The sequence below is a fragment of the Urocitellus parryii genome, chromosome 1 (genome assembly GCF_045843805.1).
Source record: "Urocitellus parryii isolate mUroPar1 chromosome 1, mUroPar1.hap1, whole genome shotgun sequence".
NCBI lineage: Eukaryota > Metazoa > Chordata > Mammalia > Rodentia > Sciuridae > Urocitellus > Urocitellus parryii.
Window position 1 is genome coordinate 13,685,024 of NC_135531.1, and position 18,674 is coordinate 13,703,697.

At 43.2% G+C, this 18,674-nt stretch overlaps 1 protein-coding gene across 1 annotated transcript in view; it reads left to right on the forward strand.

Annotated features, from left to right (window-relative positions):
- The first annotated feature begins 595 nt into the window (after positions 1-595).
- Positions 596-18,674, forward strand: part of Fbxl7 (F-box and leucine rich repeat protein 7) — a 369,640-nt gene continuing 351,561 nt past the window's right edge. The window contains exon 1 of the mRNA XM_026392389.2: positions 596-1,106. Within this exon, the coding sequence (XP_026248174.1) occupies positions 1,070-1,106 (37 nt within the window). The 5' untranslated portion in view covers positions 596-1,069. The remainder of the gene's footprint in view (positions 1,107-18,674) is intronic.

Here is an 18,674-nt window from a genome sequence, read left to right on the forward strand (position 1 = left end):
AAATACACTTCCTGGCTCAGAAGCTCTTAAAAGTTCTCAGCCAGGAAACCTCCTTCTCCAGGACGGGTACTATCTGTGTTCAGGGACTCACTGCCTACTAAGTTCCTCTCAAGTTTTCCCACCTTTTGCTCCATTTCTCGCCTTAGTCCCCAAACTTGGGGAGTCGCGGCAGAATGCCAACGTATACACCTGAAATGTGTCAGAATCAGATACTGATCATGTTTATTTCAAATACTCACGCACCTAAAATAGGCCATATTTGCAAACAATCCCAGGGTATTTAGAACGACGGCTGGAAACTCATTTTACAGATTGGGGGCCAAGCCTATAAAAGAACAATAGTAAGCCAGAGCCAGCAGCACGTTCCTCTGCTCCAAATGGTTCGCGGGTGGTGCGCAGAACCGGCGCCAACGCTGGGGCCCCGGGCTGGAGCCGCGAAAAGGCGCGCTGTTTCTTTAAAAGGCCGCGCATCTCCGGGCCGGCCTTCCTCCCCGGGGCTCCAGCTGTGATTGACGCTGGGCGGCGAGAGGAGGCGCCTGGCGCTAACAAAAGTCCGGCCCGCTGGCGAGCAGCGCCGGGCCGCAAGTCTCCGCTCACTCGGGGCTCCCGCAACAAGTGGCCGCCGCGCCCTCCCCCGGGAAGCCGCGGGCGAGCAGGGGCGCCCGAAGGAGGCTGCGGAGCCGGGGAGTCAGGGCGCCCGCGCGGCTCAGCGCTCCTCGCAGGGGATCGGGGCGGGCGCATGGGGACCCCGCGGCGGCGGCGCGGCGAGCCTCGGGGCGGCCCCGGGGCGCGGGCTCTCGGCGACTGTGCTCCCGCCGGCCCCGAGCGCGGATTCTAGGAGGGGAGAAGGCTGTCGCCGGCCGGGTCCGCCACAATCAGGGTGCCCGGAGGGGACCGAGCGCCCCCTCCCTCCGGAGACCAGGAGCCGCCCCCCGCCGGAGATCGGCCCCGGAGCGAGGGGCGATGTGCAGCTAACTGTCCGTCGGACAGGCTTTCCTCTGGCCCAAGGCGCAGGAGGTGCGCCCAGCTATGCAGTGTCCGGGGAGACGGCGGGCATGACGGCGACAGGATGGGCGCGAACAATGGCAAACAGTACGGCAGTGAGGGTGAGTGGGCCGCCTGTCTTCAGACTCCCGGAGCGGTCCCCCGCTCCTTCCTCTCTCCCTCCCAGCTGGGAAGGAAGGCTCTGCTCGCTGCCGTGGCGCATCCCCATTTGGCACGACGTCTGGGCCATCACCTTTCCCGTTGGTACTGAGTGATCAATGAGTGGGTCTCTAACCCAGGGGCTCCTTTCCACCAAGGCGGGGGTGGGGGGTTCCCGTAAGGAACTTCCCAGGTTTGTCTCTGGGACTGCTGGAGTCGCCCCTCTGCTGTGTTGATGAACACGTGTGTCTCCACTCTCCTCCCCAGGACACCTGGGGCTTAGGATGGTGGTTTGTCAGATGGCGGAAGACGTTGTTGAAAAATAATGTAGTGAAACTTTCCCAGGCCTTTGTGCTCCAGTCCCCTGGACTTTCCTGTAGCAGGAAAAACTTCTGGAATAAGTTAAGCTTCCATTCTTTGCTAACTGCCCTGGGCTGACAGCCTCGTGAAATTAACCACCTATGGATCCCGCGAGGCATGGAGTGGCCAGGAGCTTTGTTTTGGGTTCTCTTGGGGCTCGAGACGGGCAAAGGACCATCTGTTTTGTGGGGCTGGAAGTTACACAGAAATATTGCCTGTCAAGTGGGAACTTGGAAGTTGGGGAAACTTTAAACTCCGCCTACTTCTAAAAGGGTGATGGATGTGTGGGTTGGCTTCTCCCTCGTTCCTCCTCCCCCTCTTTGCATAAAACCATAGTGTTTTAACCCTGTTGATTAACAGCATGCCCCCGATTCGCAAAAGGCAAAGGCATTTTCTGCAGTTCAAAAGTTAAGGCTTGTATCTAGCGAACTTGGCTGGAGTGGAGTGGAAGAGACTGGGTCGGTTTTACAACCCGCCCCAGAGGACAGGCGGTTTCAAAGGAGGGGCCAGAGCTTGCAGACTGGTAGGAATGCAGAACAGCTATTCAGCATGTGGTGCGAAGGAAACTCTTATCATCCTGTTCAAAGACTGGAGCTGAGGCCACATAATGTGGGTGTCTCTCCTCCTGCTCCTATCTGTTTCATTTCTTCACAGCTTTGTGAAGTTAAAGCAGGGCCGGCCTTAAAAACCCTGTATCTACACGAACCTCTGGTATAAATCATTCTTTTCCAGATCGTCATGTTTAGAATTCCATATATATGAATACGTACGTATATGTGTGTGTACATATATGTGTGTATGTACATACACTTATATGCATCCAACCTTATTCTGGGAATTTATTTTTAAAACAATTTTAGTATTTTCTTTTAAGTCAAAGATTGTCTTTTTCCATAGTAAATATGAAAGTATGCCAGAAAAGATTATTGGAGAATCTTGGCCACTCCCCAAATTGTCTTTGAAACAATATTTTAAAATGTTTGGAAAAATGTAGTATTAAGCCTTCTAAGTTCTGAAGGGGGAAAAAACTTATAGTCATTGTAGTGTGTTCTTGTCAATCTGGGTGTGCACACAGTATGTTACTTGAACGCTCAGAGAAAAGGGCAGCCCAAGAAGAATCTAGAGTCACTACTGAACAAAACCCCTCCACCGCCCTCCTAATCCTCAGCAACTTGTTCTTCCCTCCCTGCTTTCTCGTATTGTGCAGTGTGTGGTATATGACGACTTCCTGTCTGAACAGCAGAGTTTTCAACCCTTGGGAGAGAAAAGGAGAGACAGGGAACTAATGTTCCCCAGCTGTTACCCGTAAATGCTACCTCTGCATTTTCACTTCAGCTGAAGTCAAATTTTACTGGGATCAGATTTAGATGCACTGTAGACTTTTTATAGGAAAAACCTCTGATGCTCAGCTGATTGGAGGGGACCAATTGGAGGCTTTGGGATGTAACTGTGAGTTTTGGCTGGAGAGGCACAATGTGTATAGTTTTCATCACTTCCTTTCAAGTGTGTCAAGATTCCTCTGCAATAGACAGGCTAGGGAAGAACAGAGAAGCAGAAGTAAATCGCATTTTCTTCCCTTTCACACCACCCCCCATCCTGTGGCTGCTCCTAAGTGAAGTTATATATAATTGGGTATAGTCAACTTTGTTGTGTTGTGTTATGGCATGATAAAATTTATGTAAATAAGCCTGTTGGAATTTGGTGGATTGGTACCATTTTTCTTATTTAAAATGTTATTTTTTTTTTTAAAAAGTGAAAGTAATCCGTGGACACAGTATTTCTACTATAGAAGGAAACTGAGAATTAAGATCATTTTCCAGATTTAGTGCAATTTCAGCATGACATATTTTAATCATAAGAGGAGATTATCAATGAATGCCTATTAATAGACTGCAGTGAGTCTACTTAACTATATGACATTGGTGTTCATGTGTACTCCAAAAATCTGTAAGTTAAATACAATTTACTAAGTAATAGTAGTTGACAGCACCAGGCAAATGCCCTTTGAATACTACAAATATTGTTGAATTGTTAGAACTTTAAACTAAGTATTTATCAGTAATCTTACTTCCTTCTGCTCTTGGAAAATACCTTCATTTTTAAAAAGTTATTTTTGAGGTTTACCTGAGCAGGTGCAATGGGGTAGAAGTTTCCAATTCAGTGTAATTCAAGGGTTAATAGAGTCAGCCTCACATAGTGAGAACCTTGGGTTCCTTCTGGACTTGCCCAATCATTTATCATGTACTGGTTACAGCTTTGGGAAGTTCTTGTGCAGAGGACAGAGCGTCAACTTGGGAGTGTGGAATTTAATTCCAGCTTTAACTCTTGAGGCCTTCTGTAAAGTGAAGGGAGAAATTGCTTTGTGACATGATTTTCATCATCTCTTCCTTGAATGTGCCCTCATTTGTTTCATTTGGCCCTCATAATGCTTTAATGGTCCACTTAGAGACAACTTAACCTTGGAAAGATGTGTCCTAATTAATAGGGAAGTTAAGACTTTTACTGGCAAAATATCAGTAAGCATCCCTCCCCCTTCTGCCATCCCTCTTTCTCATCTATGGTCTGCACTGAGACTCTACTCCCTTCCTAACTCATAGATCCCTAAACATTGGCTTTCCCCTAGATCAAAGGTATTTGTAAGGAGACAAAGGATATTTCCAAAGTGTTTTGTTTTTCTAAATCCTTAGTGAACATGCAGATTAATGGTCCAGCTAGCAGTCTTCCCTCTTATGGACTTTAAGCAGACTTGGATTTTGCTCCTGGAAGGAACCATACCATTCTCGATCTTTAGCTTTCTAGAAATATAAGCGAATGTCTAAATGATTAGTATGTTCTGGTAATTTCTTTTATGGAGGGCCATTTTTTTTCTCTTCTTTATCATCTTTCAGAAAGTATAAGTTACTGTCCGTGTGTAGAAATCTGGAGAATGAGTTGGGGGATTCCAAGCCATTAGAACCATTAGTTCTGACTCCAGTTAAGCCAAATAAACAAATCTCAGTTCCAGTAGGAAGAGGGAGCTGCCTTCCCTTCCTTTTAAGGTTTCTGAGCCTCACCATCACTTACTCAGTGGTTTCAGTGTTATGTTTATGCTACTTCAGCAGGTCCGAGGCAGGAGCACTTACGCTGTTAACAGCTCCTTTGCAAAGACCTGTATATTGTTGGATTGGAGCTGGTGAAGCCTTAACCCTGGGTTTTGACCCCTAGTAGTCCTCTGCTCTACCATGGGCCTTTTCCTCATCTTAGATCCATGCTGCCAGGTGACAGGCCAGTTGTCTGAGACTGGAAATCATCACCACTTTGGGTAATCAATCGGAACAACAGTAATGATGGCAGCTAACACTTACTGTGAATTTACCACGTCAAGGCACGATTCCATGCACTTAATTTGCACTGCCTCACTCATCTTCGCCACGATCCTAAGAGGTGGGGACTCATGTACCCCATTTTTCTAATGAGGAAACTCAAGGCCTGGAAAGATGGTAGTTGCTTCAGAGTTATGCACTGAGTATGGACTGAATGAGGACTCTCCAGCTCTAAGCACAGAGTCATTGATTCATTCATGAACCAATACAGGGTGACTTTTTACTTCCATCTTTGCCAGGAACTCCTAAATACGTTTGGTAAGTTAGTAAATAGAGACAAGATATGGCCCTTTCCAATTGCATCTCCCTGTGTGTGTTGTTGTTGTTGGAAAGGAAGGGAAGTAGAACAACAAACAACTAACACACATACAGAGTCATTCAGTAAGCCATGTGGCATCTCACAAAAGGGCTAGAGTATCTAATGAAGAAAACTGGCAGGTTAAGAAAATTGGGAGTGTGGGAGGAAGAAGGTTTTGCAATTCCAATTAGTCACTGTTGATCTTATTGAGAAGTTGGCACTTAGACCAACACTTAAAGGAACAAGGGACTGAAAGTTGAGGATCCAAGTAGCCTGTTGCTGTTATGAAGCTGAGGTGAGCCCTCTTTATGCTTGTCTTAGTCAGTTGGAGCTGATGTAACAAAGGACCATACACTGGATGGCTTAGAAACTACAGAAATTTTCTCCCATAGCCTGGTGGCTGGAAGTCAGAATTCAGGGTGCCAGTGTGGTCAGGTTCTGGTGAGGGCCTCCTTCTGCAGATTGGCAGCTTCCCATTGTATCCTCACAAGGCCGTGGAGAAAGAGAGCCAGCTAGTTTTCTGGCTTTGACTTATAAGTGCACTAATCCCATTCCTGAGGACTCCACCTCATGACCTAATTACCTCTCATAAATACCATCTCCAAGTGCTATCAAATTGAATTAAAGTTTCAACATAGGAATTTTTGGGGAATACATTCAGACCCATGCAATGTGTGAGGATACAAATTATTATTTTATGCAAAGGATATCACCATTGGCCTTCTATAGTAGCCATCTTGGATCAGACTCAGTCTGGTCATTGGGCATAGCTTTTGCCCAGATTCTTTGCTAATCTGCTTCATCCAGGCATATCAGATAATTTGCAAATGCATATGGCAGAAGGGAGAAAGTGGCCCAGGAAACACTCTTCAAACATAGTGTCCTGTGTACACTTTGATTAGTGAATGCATCTTACTTACTGGAGATGTACACATTGGCCTGAAGATGCCTTCAGAGATGACTGTGATTCATCTTTAGATGGAAGGTCTTCATGATTTGCCTCCAGTAAATAAATCCCATTCTGGTTGCAAATCAGAAGATTAAAGATAGTGTTCCACTGTTTGGTTCAAACAAAAGCATTAGCTCAGCTCTCAATACCACGTTTGGTCTGACAGTGAGAAGACATTTTCAGAGTTGGGAAATGTTTTTGAACTTTTTAAATTGAAAGGGAGAAAAGAGAGGTAATTTTTTTCCACTTAGGAATCAACTCATATAAATTTTGTCTTAACTCTTTCTGACATTTGAAGCAGAATACATTCTGGAAAGATACTGAGTAATGAAGAATCACTTTTGCCCTTAGTCTATGTCCATTATTATCTCTGGGAGTTGCTCTCAGGACTTGGTTGGCTGTTGGAGAGGTAGAACCTTCTAGATGTAAATTTAAGATGCCTTTAGGGATGTATTTCAATATGTGACAGCATCTGAAATGAAAGCTAGAGTAAATAAATTCTCGGATGAATGAAGACAAGAATAAATGAAGATTAGAAACTTCTTACCTTAAACATAACATTTAAAAAGCTGTCATGGTGAAAATTAAATTTCAGAGTACTGAGCAACGCCTGATGTATCTAAGTCCCAGGGAGACGTTGGTAATGATTAGAGCTGTGCCCACCTGAGCAGGGCTAGCTGGAGAGGGAGGGCATCTTCAGCATGTAAGGTGACCACAGTGAAGGACCTGTGGATATCTGCTTTGAGTAAGATTGTTGAGTGTCTGTCCCTAAACCAAGTCCCCTTGAAAACATTCTGTCACATGGGATTGTTTGATGGTGTATTATTTGGCTCTAACTTATGTTTCTATTTTATTTTGTGTAATTCATCTCTATCATTTTTAGTTACCAATTAAAATGAACTCTTCTCACTTCGGGGCGGGGTTGATTCTGTGGTGTGTGTGTGTGTGTGTGTGTGTGTGTGTGTGTGTGTGTGATATGTAGATGCTTATATCTGAATAGATTTTAGCTAACAGATATACTGAACATGTTTATTTCCCTGCCTGCTGTGGGAAAGGAACCTTTGGAACCCCTGGCACCAAAGATCAGGGTTGATAAATGACTTATTTTCAGGACACTGGAGGCTACCAACTCTCCTTATAGTTATGTCAGAAATATCTGTGCCTCAAGGAATCAGCACATACTTGGAAGTAGCTCTGCAAGGCAAACTTGACTTCAGCAGAAGGTTGTGCTACCACACGAAGTCTAGCAGGCAAGTCCCTTGCAGGAAGTCCGCCTGTTTTTATCTCTAAGGCAGCAGTGCTCCTTGCTCTGAGGGGCTCAGGGCTACCATCTAAGCAATTGGCTGATTTTAAAATTTCAGAGGGCAAAGAGAAAAGCCATAGCTAAAATGGTGTCATGGTTTGGCTGTGAGGTGTCCCCTAAGAGCTCACGTGTGAGACAATGCAAGAAGGTTTGGAGGAGAAATGATTGGGTTAGAGCCTTAGCCTAATTGGTGAGTTAATCCCTGATGTGATTACCTGAGTGGTAACTACAGGCAGGTGGGGCGTGGCTATGGGGTATATATTTTGTATCTGGAGAGTGGGAGTCTCTCTCTGCTTCCTGATCATGTGAGCTGCTTCCCTCTGCCACATTCTTCTGCCATGATGTTCTGCCTCACCTGGAGCCCCGAGGGATGGAGCCCGCTGTCTAAGGACTAAGACCTCTGAAACCGGGAGCGCCTAAATAAACTTTTCCTCTCCAATTGTTCTGGTTGGGTCTTTTAGTCACAGTGGTGAGAATGCTGTCTGAAACAAATGGCAATGATTGGATATAGGTTGGGAAGCTCAAAATGGCTAATTGGGTTATTTAAAGAAATATACGTTGAGTTGTTCCCACCTCCCTCTGTTCTCTTGTGGGGGACGTCTTCTTGGGGTGAATGTATTCTGACGTGTACACAGCTCTTACTTCTTCACCGAAGTCACTGTTTCTTAACACAGAGGTTTCTCTCTGTTGGTCAGGCCGCCCCCGACCTCCTGTCGGTTCAGGGCCTGATCAGGTCTTTGGATCTGCCACATCCACAAGCTCTGGCGCTATCATGTCACTTTTCGTTCTGCTCTGTTTCCCCTCCGGCTGCCTTTCTTACATCCCAATTTTACCTTTAAGGCTAAATACTATATATTCTGAAAATGGACCACCAGGCTTTCTATTTCTCACACTTATCTTTGCTCCTTTTTATTATTACCCTAGAACATGTGGACTTACTAAATTCAAAGCCAGACCCTTAGTTGTGCTTATGCCGAGTGACTTGACTCAGTGTTTTAACTTTGTATATGAGATTTTATTTCATATTACTGGTTACTGAAATTTGATCAGAAGCTATGAACTGACTATAACCACACAGAGAGAACATCTTCCTCGAGAAGCTCAGAGACCCCTGTGCAGCCCACTGTCTGCTGAGAGGGTCAGAGCAGCTGCTCTTCCTTCTGTGTGATGATAAAGTCATCATCCCCTGAACTTCCCAGACTGTATTCTTATGGTTTAGATAGGAAACCTAACTGCCGAAAGCGCATCATTAGATTATAAGAACTTAACCTGGGCAGTGTATCAGTCTGCTTGATGGAGTAGTGATAATTTGTAAGGATTACTGTACGGGGTGATTACTGTAGATGGGGTGTGGCTAGAGGAAGAAGGGCACTGGGGGCCTGCCTTTAGGGTTTATCTTTTGTACCTGGCACCTCACTTTCTGTTTCCTGGATGCTACAGCTGAGCAGCTTTCCTCCACCAACCCCTTCTGCCATGAAGTTCTGCTTTCCTCAGGCCTAGAGCAATGGAGTCAGCTAGCCAAGGACTGAACCTCTGAAATCATGAGCCAAAATAAACTTTTCCTCTAAGTTGTTCTTGTCAAGCATTTTGTTGAAGCAACATAAAGCTGACTAACATGGTAGTTTTTGTTGTTGTTGTTGTTTTTTTTTTGTTTGTTTTTGTTTTTTTTTTTTTTTTGCTTGGTTTGCTTGTTGTACCTACAGAAATTTAGACCTCTTCTTCCATCCACTCACTGCATTTAGATAAGATTTGCTCTACAGAAGTACTGAGTCTAATTGAGAAGCTAGGCATGGAGGCCAGTATATTCACCCATTTTATTTTTCCTATAATAAAATACCCGGGGCTGGGTACTGATAAAGAGAAGAGATTTGTTTTGACCCACAGTTTTGATCCAAGGGCCCATAAGTGGTGATGGCCTTCTCTCTGGCAGAGTCCCAAGGTGGCACAGAACAAATACCACATGGCCAGAGATAGGGAGTGTGCGTTTATGTGTTCTGGTTTCTCTCTCTTTTTTTTTCTTAAAAAGCCAGCAAGATGTAATCATGGGGCTCTACCTTGATGACTGAATCTAAAACTAATTGCTTACTAAAGCCCCCCCCTTCTTATACCATAGTCAGATTAAGTGTCCACCCTTTTAATACCTTATCATGGGGATTAAATTTTATCACATAAACCTGTTGGGGTAGCACTCTAACCTCCTCTAAACCCTACCAGTCCACAATTTCAGAACAAGGTAGTGAATGCTGGTTCACAGGAGACCCCGTCCCTCCGTGTGCTAAATGTGAGAACGAGTGGTCAGTGGGAGGAGGTATGCGCCAAATTATGACAGCTCAGAATGGGTCTGCAATTCCTGAAATGTCTAAATGTTGTTTATTTCTTCAAATTGCAAAGCAACAAAAACAGGTTATTTGGAGAAGGAATAGTTCAGGCACTTAGGAGAAAATAAATACTTCGTTTGGAGACTCTCCCCAACTCCCCTCTTTTCCTAAGTCTTCATGTTCCATTTCTCATGTGGTTTGGTTCATGGAAAGTGATTCCTGTGGATTCTGTAGAAGTGAGGACCTTGGTACCCTTCAGTGCAAGGGCAGAAATGCCTGGCCAACTTGGGTGCTTCCCAAGCCCTCAGGCTTCAGGGAAGGGGAATGAAAGGCAAATGGCAGATACTTCCAAAATGTGCTTGTTAATACCCTAAAGAGGTACAGCTTTAAAACTTTTGACAGAAATAATCACTAACCATCTCTGAATTTTCCTCGGTAATGAAATATAAACACATGGTCAACATTTTCTCCATTCCACGGTTGAGGAATTGTAGACCATTTCTGGAGCCGTAAATCTCTATTAGGTTGTCCATTGGATGTGCTCATTCTATCAATCCCTATTTGAATTCTTAAACCAGTAACAAAATGAAAAACAGTTGTTCACACGGCATGAACTCGTAATTGTAACTTCAGAACCCTTGAGCAATGTGGAGAAATGTTATTAAAACATTTTTTGTTTGCTACTCTTTCTGTGGTAAATTCCTTTGCTGCATTTTCCAAGCAAATGTAGCAGTGGAAAGACAATCAGAATTTCTGGAGAAAAATTTCAGGAATTTCTCTTATACTTGTGGATTGACCTTGCAAGCAAGCCACTTTTTTTTTTGACAAGGTGGAGAGGTCAGGAAAAGTCTGCTTACGTGAAGTTGAACCATTTGGTTCTCTCCTGTACTTGTGTCAAATTCTGGGAGCATCTTGGCCAGTTCCAAGATTAGAGCCAAGTCTTCCATGCGCCAACCTTCAACAGTAGCTCTGACCCTGGGAGGAAGGTGGTGTATGACTGAGGGAGGGAGGGAGGAAGAAAGAGCGTGAGTAATAGGAGAGGGAAGAAGAGGACAAATTGGGGCAATGAAACCCAGCTACCCTGTACTGTAAAGGATGGAGCCAGCATTCTACTTAACTTCTTTTCTTAAAAAAAGAAATTTAACTAATAAAGCAAAAATGATTATTAATAGACATTTGACAGGTTTGGTATTGACAAGTGGATTATATTTCCTACCATCCTAATAATGGTAGGATGCACCTGCCAAGTGCCACTTCTTCATTAAGCACCTTGCACACAGTGATCTCACAGTGTCCAGGACACTCAGCGCAGGAGGAACGGTCATTACAGAAGCTCAGGGCTGTTGCCCTGCCCAGGCACAGAGCCCTGCTGTGGCAGAGCCAGGCCTGAAATCCCTGTGGCTGCTCTGGAGTCCCTGTCCCCTTCTCTGTGCCTGTGACCCTCTCACCTTGTCATTTGGATTGTAGCCAGAACTTTCCCAGTCTTTGTTTTATTTGTGTGTTTCAAAGAATTGCAGTGACTGAGTTGTGGGGCGGGGGTTGGGGGGGGGAGTAAGTGACAGTTTTATGGAGTTGGTGATAAAAAATGACAGACACCTTCTGAAGGAAGCTTTTGGTTTACTTTGCATTGCTTTCCAAAGGACGGATTAACTGCTCATTAGGTTAACAATCTGATGACAAATTGGCAGCTATCTAGTATCCATATAAAATAATTAGCATATTCTTTTAGTCTGTAGAGTGCAAAGTAGACCTGAGAGGTTGTCCTCTGGCTTCTCCAGACCATGATTTGCTTTTAATTGATTTTTGTGCTGAGATAGCCCTTTACTTGGGGATAGCCTTTGTACTTGCTCTCAAACAAAAGCAAATGGAGGGCTGAGAAAAAATGCACACTCTTTCCTCAATAGTTTGGAATTTTTATCTTAAGTTTCCCTTTAGTTTTAAAACTATAGATTTCAAATATCAGTGAATGGGGAGGGATTATTTCAACATGTATTTGAGAATTTGCCCTTCTTGTTTTGTTAGCCCCTGGGAGGCTTCTCAGTGATGTCTGTGATATTGCTTTGTAAACTGTAAAGCAATCAGAAATCAATCTCATGTGTCTGGGGTCTATGTCTAACATTATCCCCAGTTCACAGATAAGGAAACTGAGGCCTTGGTAGAGTAAATGACTTCCTTGATTTAAAATAAAGATTAAGTGGAGGAGTCATGCTGACTATAAATTATAGTAAATAAAGTGAATATAGTCTTGTGAAGCTTATTACTAGGAATTCTTGGTAGTATTTTAAGTTGTATCCACCTAATGATGAAATAGGGATTGGCCAGTCAAGATAAGTATCATTTAATTGCTTTTGCAGCTTTGCTAGAAGAGAAGCCTGGTGTCCTATGGGTCATCTCCACAGAGGGACCTACACCATGTGTCAGAATGCAGTTTTGTAGTCGTGAAATTATAGTAAGAATGCAGGTTGAATTATTGCTAGATCAATGTTCACGGATAAATGACATTTTTTCATTAGAGTGACTTGGTATGGTAGTTGATAAAACTCTGCTGGGGCTCCCCTTTTGCAAACCTCTTGTGTTTAGTCAGCATTTCCCTGCTGTGACCAAAAGACTGATGAGAATAATTTTAGAGGAGGAAAAATTTATTTGGGGATCATGGTTTCAGATATCAGTCCATAGATGGCCAACTTTGTTGTGAGGTGAGGCAAGAACATCATGGTGGAAGAAAATAGTTCAGGACATGACAATTGGGAAGAAGAGAGTGGGGGGTGGGAGCACGCTAGCTCTCCTCACTACAGACAAAATATAAATCCCACAGGCATGGCCCAGTGACCCGTGTCCTCCAGCCACACCCCACCTACATACTGTTACGATCCTGTTAATAACTATGAGAGGATAAATGCATGGATTAGTTTAAGACTCTCCTAACCCAACCATTTCACCTCTAAACGTTCTTGCATTAATTTACACATGAGCTTTGGAGGACATCTAATATCTAAACCATGACATTCTGCTTGTGACATTTAGAGAAAATTATTTTATGGCTGGAAAGATCAGAGAAATAAGCTCTCAAGTGGGGAATCTCAGCGTCACTAAGTCCTGGTTCTCTTAGTCTCCGCATTTCCTTTGTTGTTGAATCTCTCCTTCTGTCTTCGAAAGGTCTAGATCCTGGCAGGCCCATTAGGGAAGGCTTGGTATCAGAAGTCACTGTGCTGCTGTCCTCCTTTAGTTAGAAATCCATCTCATCCGGCTGGCCTTTGCCTTACTCTCCATTTGCTACCCTCTAGTTTACTCTCTTTTTCTATTCCTTTGTTTATTCATTGCTCATCCCATTTATTCAACCTCCCATGGATATAATGCTGGTCACTCAGTAGGTCCTCAATGCCATTTTATTAAACAAATAAATAATGAATCTGGATCCATGATCTGTACTGGGTCTGAAAAATGCCTGTGAATAACCCTATCATATTTTCAGGAAACCTTTCTTAGACTTGTACATTTTACTCTTAAAAAACAAAGTTTCTTTGGACATACATTTCTTTTGAGAATATTGTAAGTTGGAAATTTATTTATTTTTTTAAAGATTGTGATTTTTTTTATATCTTTATTTTATTTATTTTTATGTGGTGCTGAGGATCAAACCCAGAGCCTCGTACATTTTAGGCGAGCACTCTATGGCTGAGCCCCAGCACCAGCTCCTGGAACTTTATTTTTTAACAATGTAATTAAACCTCCCTCTGGGTAAAAATAATATAATTAATATTTAAGAAAAATTAAATATGTATTTTTAAGCATTGCTGAAGACAATTACTGAGGAATTCAACTTCACCAATATACAGTATTGTCAACTATTTTTAGTGATTATTATTAAGTAGAATGCTACAAAGTATTTTTTAATTGAAAATTATTTTGTTTGGTATTTTTTTCAATTGATTTGTGAATTGGGTTATTATGATGACTTAAGTAAGTCATTAATTCACAAAGCAACTTAAGAATTTGATCTTTGAGACGACTTTCCTTTGGCTCTGTATTCTCTCTCTGGATGAAAGGATCAGACTTATAAATCATTTCTCAATTCATATTGATCTAATTTATCTTGGGGCTTTGTAGCTATAATTTTCTTCTATTTGTCTTACAAAACATAAAAACCTAGTGTGTCTGCTGTAATTGGGATGCTTTCTAGTAAATATTCTTCTGTCTCTTGCTTTCCACATTTTTAAAATCAGAAGTGAAATATAAGAAAAAAAATATAGTGTTGATCTGTAGTATGTATAGGGATATACACATGCATGAGACTATGTTAGAACTCCTATTTCCTATTATTGAACAAACTCCACTATTAGTCTGTTTTTGTTTCTGTCAATGGAGAAAGAAATATGCAGTATTCTTGTGCAAGAACTTTGAGAAATACTACTAAAATTGAGGTGGCATTTTTTAATTTATTAATATGGAATCTGTTTAAGGAACATTGTGAGACTGAGACTGAAGGAGAAGGAAGTGGCCCAACTAGGGAGGCTTTGGAAGTGGAGCTGGGGTACAGGCACTTGTGCCTTGGGGACCAAGGTGTGCAGAGGTCACACTGAAGTCATTCTGTGACTTGATACCTACTTGCTTATTGGATATTTTCACTTGCTTATTGGATGTGTGTTCAGATCAGATGAATGGACAGATGTCTCAGAGGTGGAGGGGATTTTACTGTGCAAGACAGTGAGCCTGAGTGGCATTTGTTTCAAAACAGTAGTGTGTGTGTAAATTCAAATGTGCAGGAGATGCTTATATGCTCATTTGTGTGTTTTGATTAAAGATCCACAGCTGGTCCAGTGGTCAGAAAGACTGACATAGCTTCTTTTGGATAACTATGTGTAGAATACTGCTCTGAACCTCAGTTTCAAGAAAATGACATTTCTGTCCTGAAAGTGTATGTTTTACATTTTATTTTTGTATCTACTTTGCTTATGTAATTATATCTTAATATTTTCCCCTCTCTCTTGAGGCACCTCTCCTGTTGATTACCCCGCCAGCTTGTTTTGAGAGACAGTATTTCCCCAGGGAGTCTTTCTCTACTCCTAAATCCATAATAACATGAACTGAGCAATAAAAACCCAATTCCCTCCCCTTGGTTGTGCTTCAAATAGTCATTTCTTTGATACTGGCTAATAAAAACAGGAAAAGGATCATTTTAAATGCTTTGGTTGGGGTTGCTTTACTTCCAATAAGGAAAATTGCCTCACAAGGGGGAGCATGGGTAATAAAGATAGAACTAACTGAATAATTGTATTCAGTCTAATTTGAAATTCCCAAGTTGCCACCTGCAAATCTCATTTAATCATGGGCTTGCTGTGCGTCCACTGCCATGTGGAGATGGGAATTTGCTGTTGCTGAAGATCGTGTCTTCACACTTAACAGAGGTGAACTTCAAATGCCACTGGAGCCTTCTGGTGTCCCTCCCTGCTTAGGAGACGGCGGCAGCTTTGCGGTAGGTAATAAGAGAGCTCTGGAAACAGACCAAGAACGAAATGTGAAATATGGAGTGGAGTCACGGAAATTTCAGTGGTGAAAGCAACTCAGAGCACCTTCCAGGGAAGAGATTGAGGCCTAAAGAAATGAAGCAGCCCTGCCAAGGTCACAGCAGTGGCCAGCTTGAGGACACTCAGTAGCTTTTCCAAGTCTGGCTGTTTCATTGAATCTATGTCTCTCTCCTTCACCAAGTTTCTCTCTCATTTCCTTACTTTTTAGAAGATTTGAGGATAATAGAGTGGCTCTCTAGGTACCGGTCCAGATAGTCCCCCTCAGAACTAGTTCATTCATGTCCCAGCTGTACAGTGTCTCGGTCCCCCGTGGCCTATAGCTTATATATAATGACTAGCTGAGGGAGGGGCACATACAATTTGAGACAACCATGAAGGGCTGTCTTGGTCCAGACCTCCCCCTGGAATGGGCTGCTTCTTATACTACAACTGATCACAAACCAGCTTCTGTCTTTGTCTAATCTGCCTTCTGCTCTTGCCTTTCAATAGTGTGATCCTGAAGGAATTTCCCAATGACCACCTCCACTCAGATCATGTTAGGGGCTGTTGACTGGGGGAACCCAACACACAACAGCAAGGGATTTGGCATAGGATGCTGTTTGTCTTCCTGGGAATCCCAGCTATCTTTAGAAGGAAACCTTCAACTGCCAGGTAACAGTGCACCGGTTTTCTGCTTGGTGTTATTGTCTAATTCTTTCATTTTGTAGATTAGGAAATTAAAGCCCTAGACACTAAAGTGACTTGTGTGGTACCACATCATTAGTTGTCGAAAGACCAAAACCGAGCTTCCTGCTCCTGGTTGCTACTGATGATGCTCCTTTTGAAGAGGCAGCATGGAATTTGTCCAGAGTTGTCCTGCTGTTGTAGCTCAGAATTAGCTGCAGATGGGTCTAGAGACTATCTACCTGTCTGATCCATTGTTCAACTTTGGTGCTGAAACCAGGCAGTTCAGTAATTCCTACATGGTTCTGTTTTTCTGGTTGTCTATCATTCTTTGAAGGGCAACCTTTGAAGCTCACCATAATTGGTAGTAACATAGTAAAGAAGAATTAGTAAAGAAACAGCAGATGGTCATAGTTGTTATTGTTTGAAATCAACATTTCGTGTTACTGGCCATTAAGAGAACTGGGGAATATACAGTTCTTGTTACACAAGGGGCCAATGACAAGCACAGATTCATTAGGCAGGCAAAATATGCAGGAATTGAGTCATAAGCAAGATGAAAAATAACTACAAATTAATATGTAATCTCATGATCATCCTAAATAGTTTCTTAGTCATTTTATTACACTCAGATAATGTTCCACTGAGATTATCAAATTATTGTAAACTCAGTCACTATGATCCTGAGAAATTTGGAATTAATTGAAAAATAAATTATTAGCTCATTAGTATCACTATTACAAGAATCCAGATTTTATATACTTTCTCTGACATAATTAATCAGCTGCTGCTTTAGAAAACATTCTTCCTCCCATCGTCTGGAATTAAATAAAAATTATTTCACCTGGTCCTCAAGGCCCTACACCCCCTGTAGCCGGATCCCCTTTCATTTTCTCTCAAGCTTCATCTCTATGCACCCAGTTTGACTGGCCAAACTGGGAAACTGTGTTTCCAAAGCAGGTCTTTCCTTGTACTTGGTTTGTGCCTTTTGTTAGGCTGCATTTCTGGAAACATTCTTTCTATGTGATTTTACATCATAACCTGCTCAATTCAGGCCTGGTTCAGTGTTAATTTTTAGAATGACTTGATTTCTCTTAGCTTGTCTTTGTGTATAATACTTGACCTCTGAGAAAATATGTCAAATGCTGCTGTTTGCTATTGCTAGTGCTCCACTGCACCTTGGAATTTTATTCATATGGAACTTTTGTGTCCTGCTTTGCATTTAGCCACTTGCATGTCTTTGACCCAGTAATAGTGAGTATCTGTATACCAGGATCTGTGCTAGGTACTGGTTGGTTTAAATCAATCAATCTCTCTCTCTCTCTCTCTCTCTCTGAAATTGCTCTTGACTTTAGGAGCTTACAGTCTGGTGGACAGCGTAATTTCCTGAAGGAGCCTTGGATGGTAAAGTTGAAGCATACAGTAGGAGACACAAAGGTAGCCATGGTGAACGTCAGATGTGCATGTTCACCAGACTTTTCATTTGTGGGAGCCTTGAATTGTGTCTGGAAAGATGAGGCATGGCTGGGAAGGGAGTGGGGGATGACATGAGGTCAGACACATGGCAGGACCCAGTCAATAGGCAATGACTAGGGAGGAGAGGGTGATGAGAATTGAGCCTCACACCTGGAGAGGGTTCACATGGCCATGGAAACCACTAAAGGCAGGCAGATGGCATCAGTCATGCCACTGTTAAGGGCAGCTTTGGGTGGATTTAGAGAGACCCCTGGAGAGGCCTGTGGATTACAGTTTATGGGGGACTCATCTCCAACCTTTGTTTCCTTCCGAGTGAAAGGAGAATCATTAATTTATGTCCAGGCCTGGAGTACTTACCTGACTGGTGAATCCAGGAGGAATGAGGTCTGCATCTCAGCTTCATGCTGTCCAGGGAGGGGGCTGTCCTTAGGGAGCAACCCTTTTTCTACCCATGGGTGTACCCATTGGCCTTGAGCTGCTGACACCTCAATATTAGTCACTTGGCTGTAGACCTAAAACCACAACCTCTATCCCAGAATTACTGGAAATAAAGTTGCTGTTTTCTTTTCTGCCTGACTCTCTTCTTCTTCAATTTGCTGTGAACCTGGGTGAGGGAAGGGGGTGCAAGACGTGGAGCCCCATCAAGACCTTCAGTGATGTGTGGAGGGAGATCAGGAGGGTAACTCAGTAAGAGCAGGGGACTGCTAGAATTGGGGCTGGGGTGGCATGATTTAAGGGGAGGGGTGGGTTTTGGAGATGAAGAAAGGATAGGATTTACAGGGTTTCTGACCAGTTGGCTGGAGGGGAGGAGCACATGGAAAACTCTAGGTGACTTCAGCCTGGCTTGGGTGGAGGCTGCCTGCTCACTTTAGCTGCTGATCGACCCCAGTTTCTCGTGAGCTGGAGGCCAGTGGAGTTGACCTGGTCTTTCATCTCTGCTTTACTCAGTATTACCCAGGATCAGAGAGAATTTTTTTTTTCAGAGACTGATGCACTTGGGCATTTGTTCATCTCAACCATTCATTCCTGTATTAATTAATTGAGTGAGTGGATATTTATGACTCTTCTCTATGTCAGCACTTCCTTGGCCTCCCATGAGATACAATGACAAATCCAAGGGCAGGTGCCCTCTAGGAACTTAGAGGCTGATGTTGAAGCCCCCAAAAGACACGATGGGGACAGGGTGTTGCTGCTCACACAGGGCAGAAGCCAAAGAGCCCCAGTTAGAATCTGGGCTGTCTTGCTTACAGAACAGGTGACATGATGAAGGTCTCTTA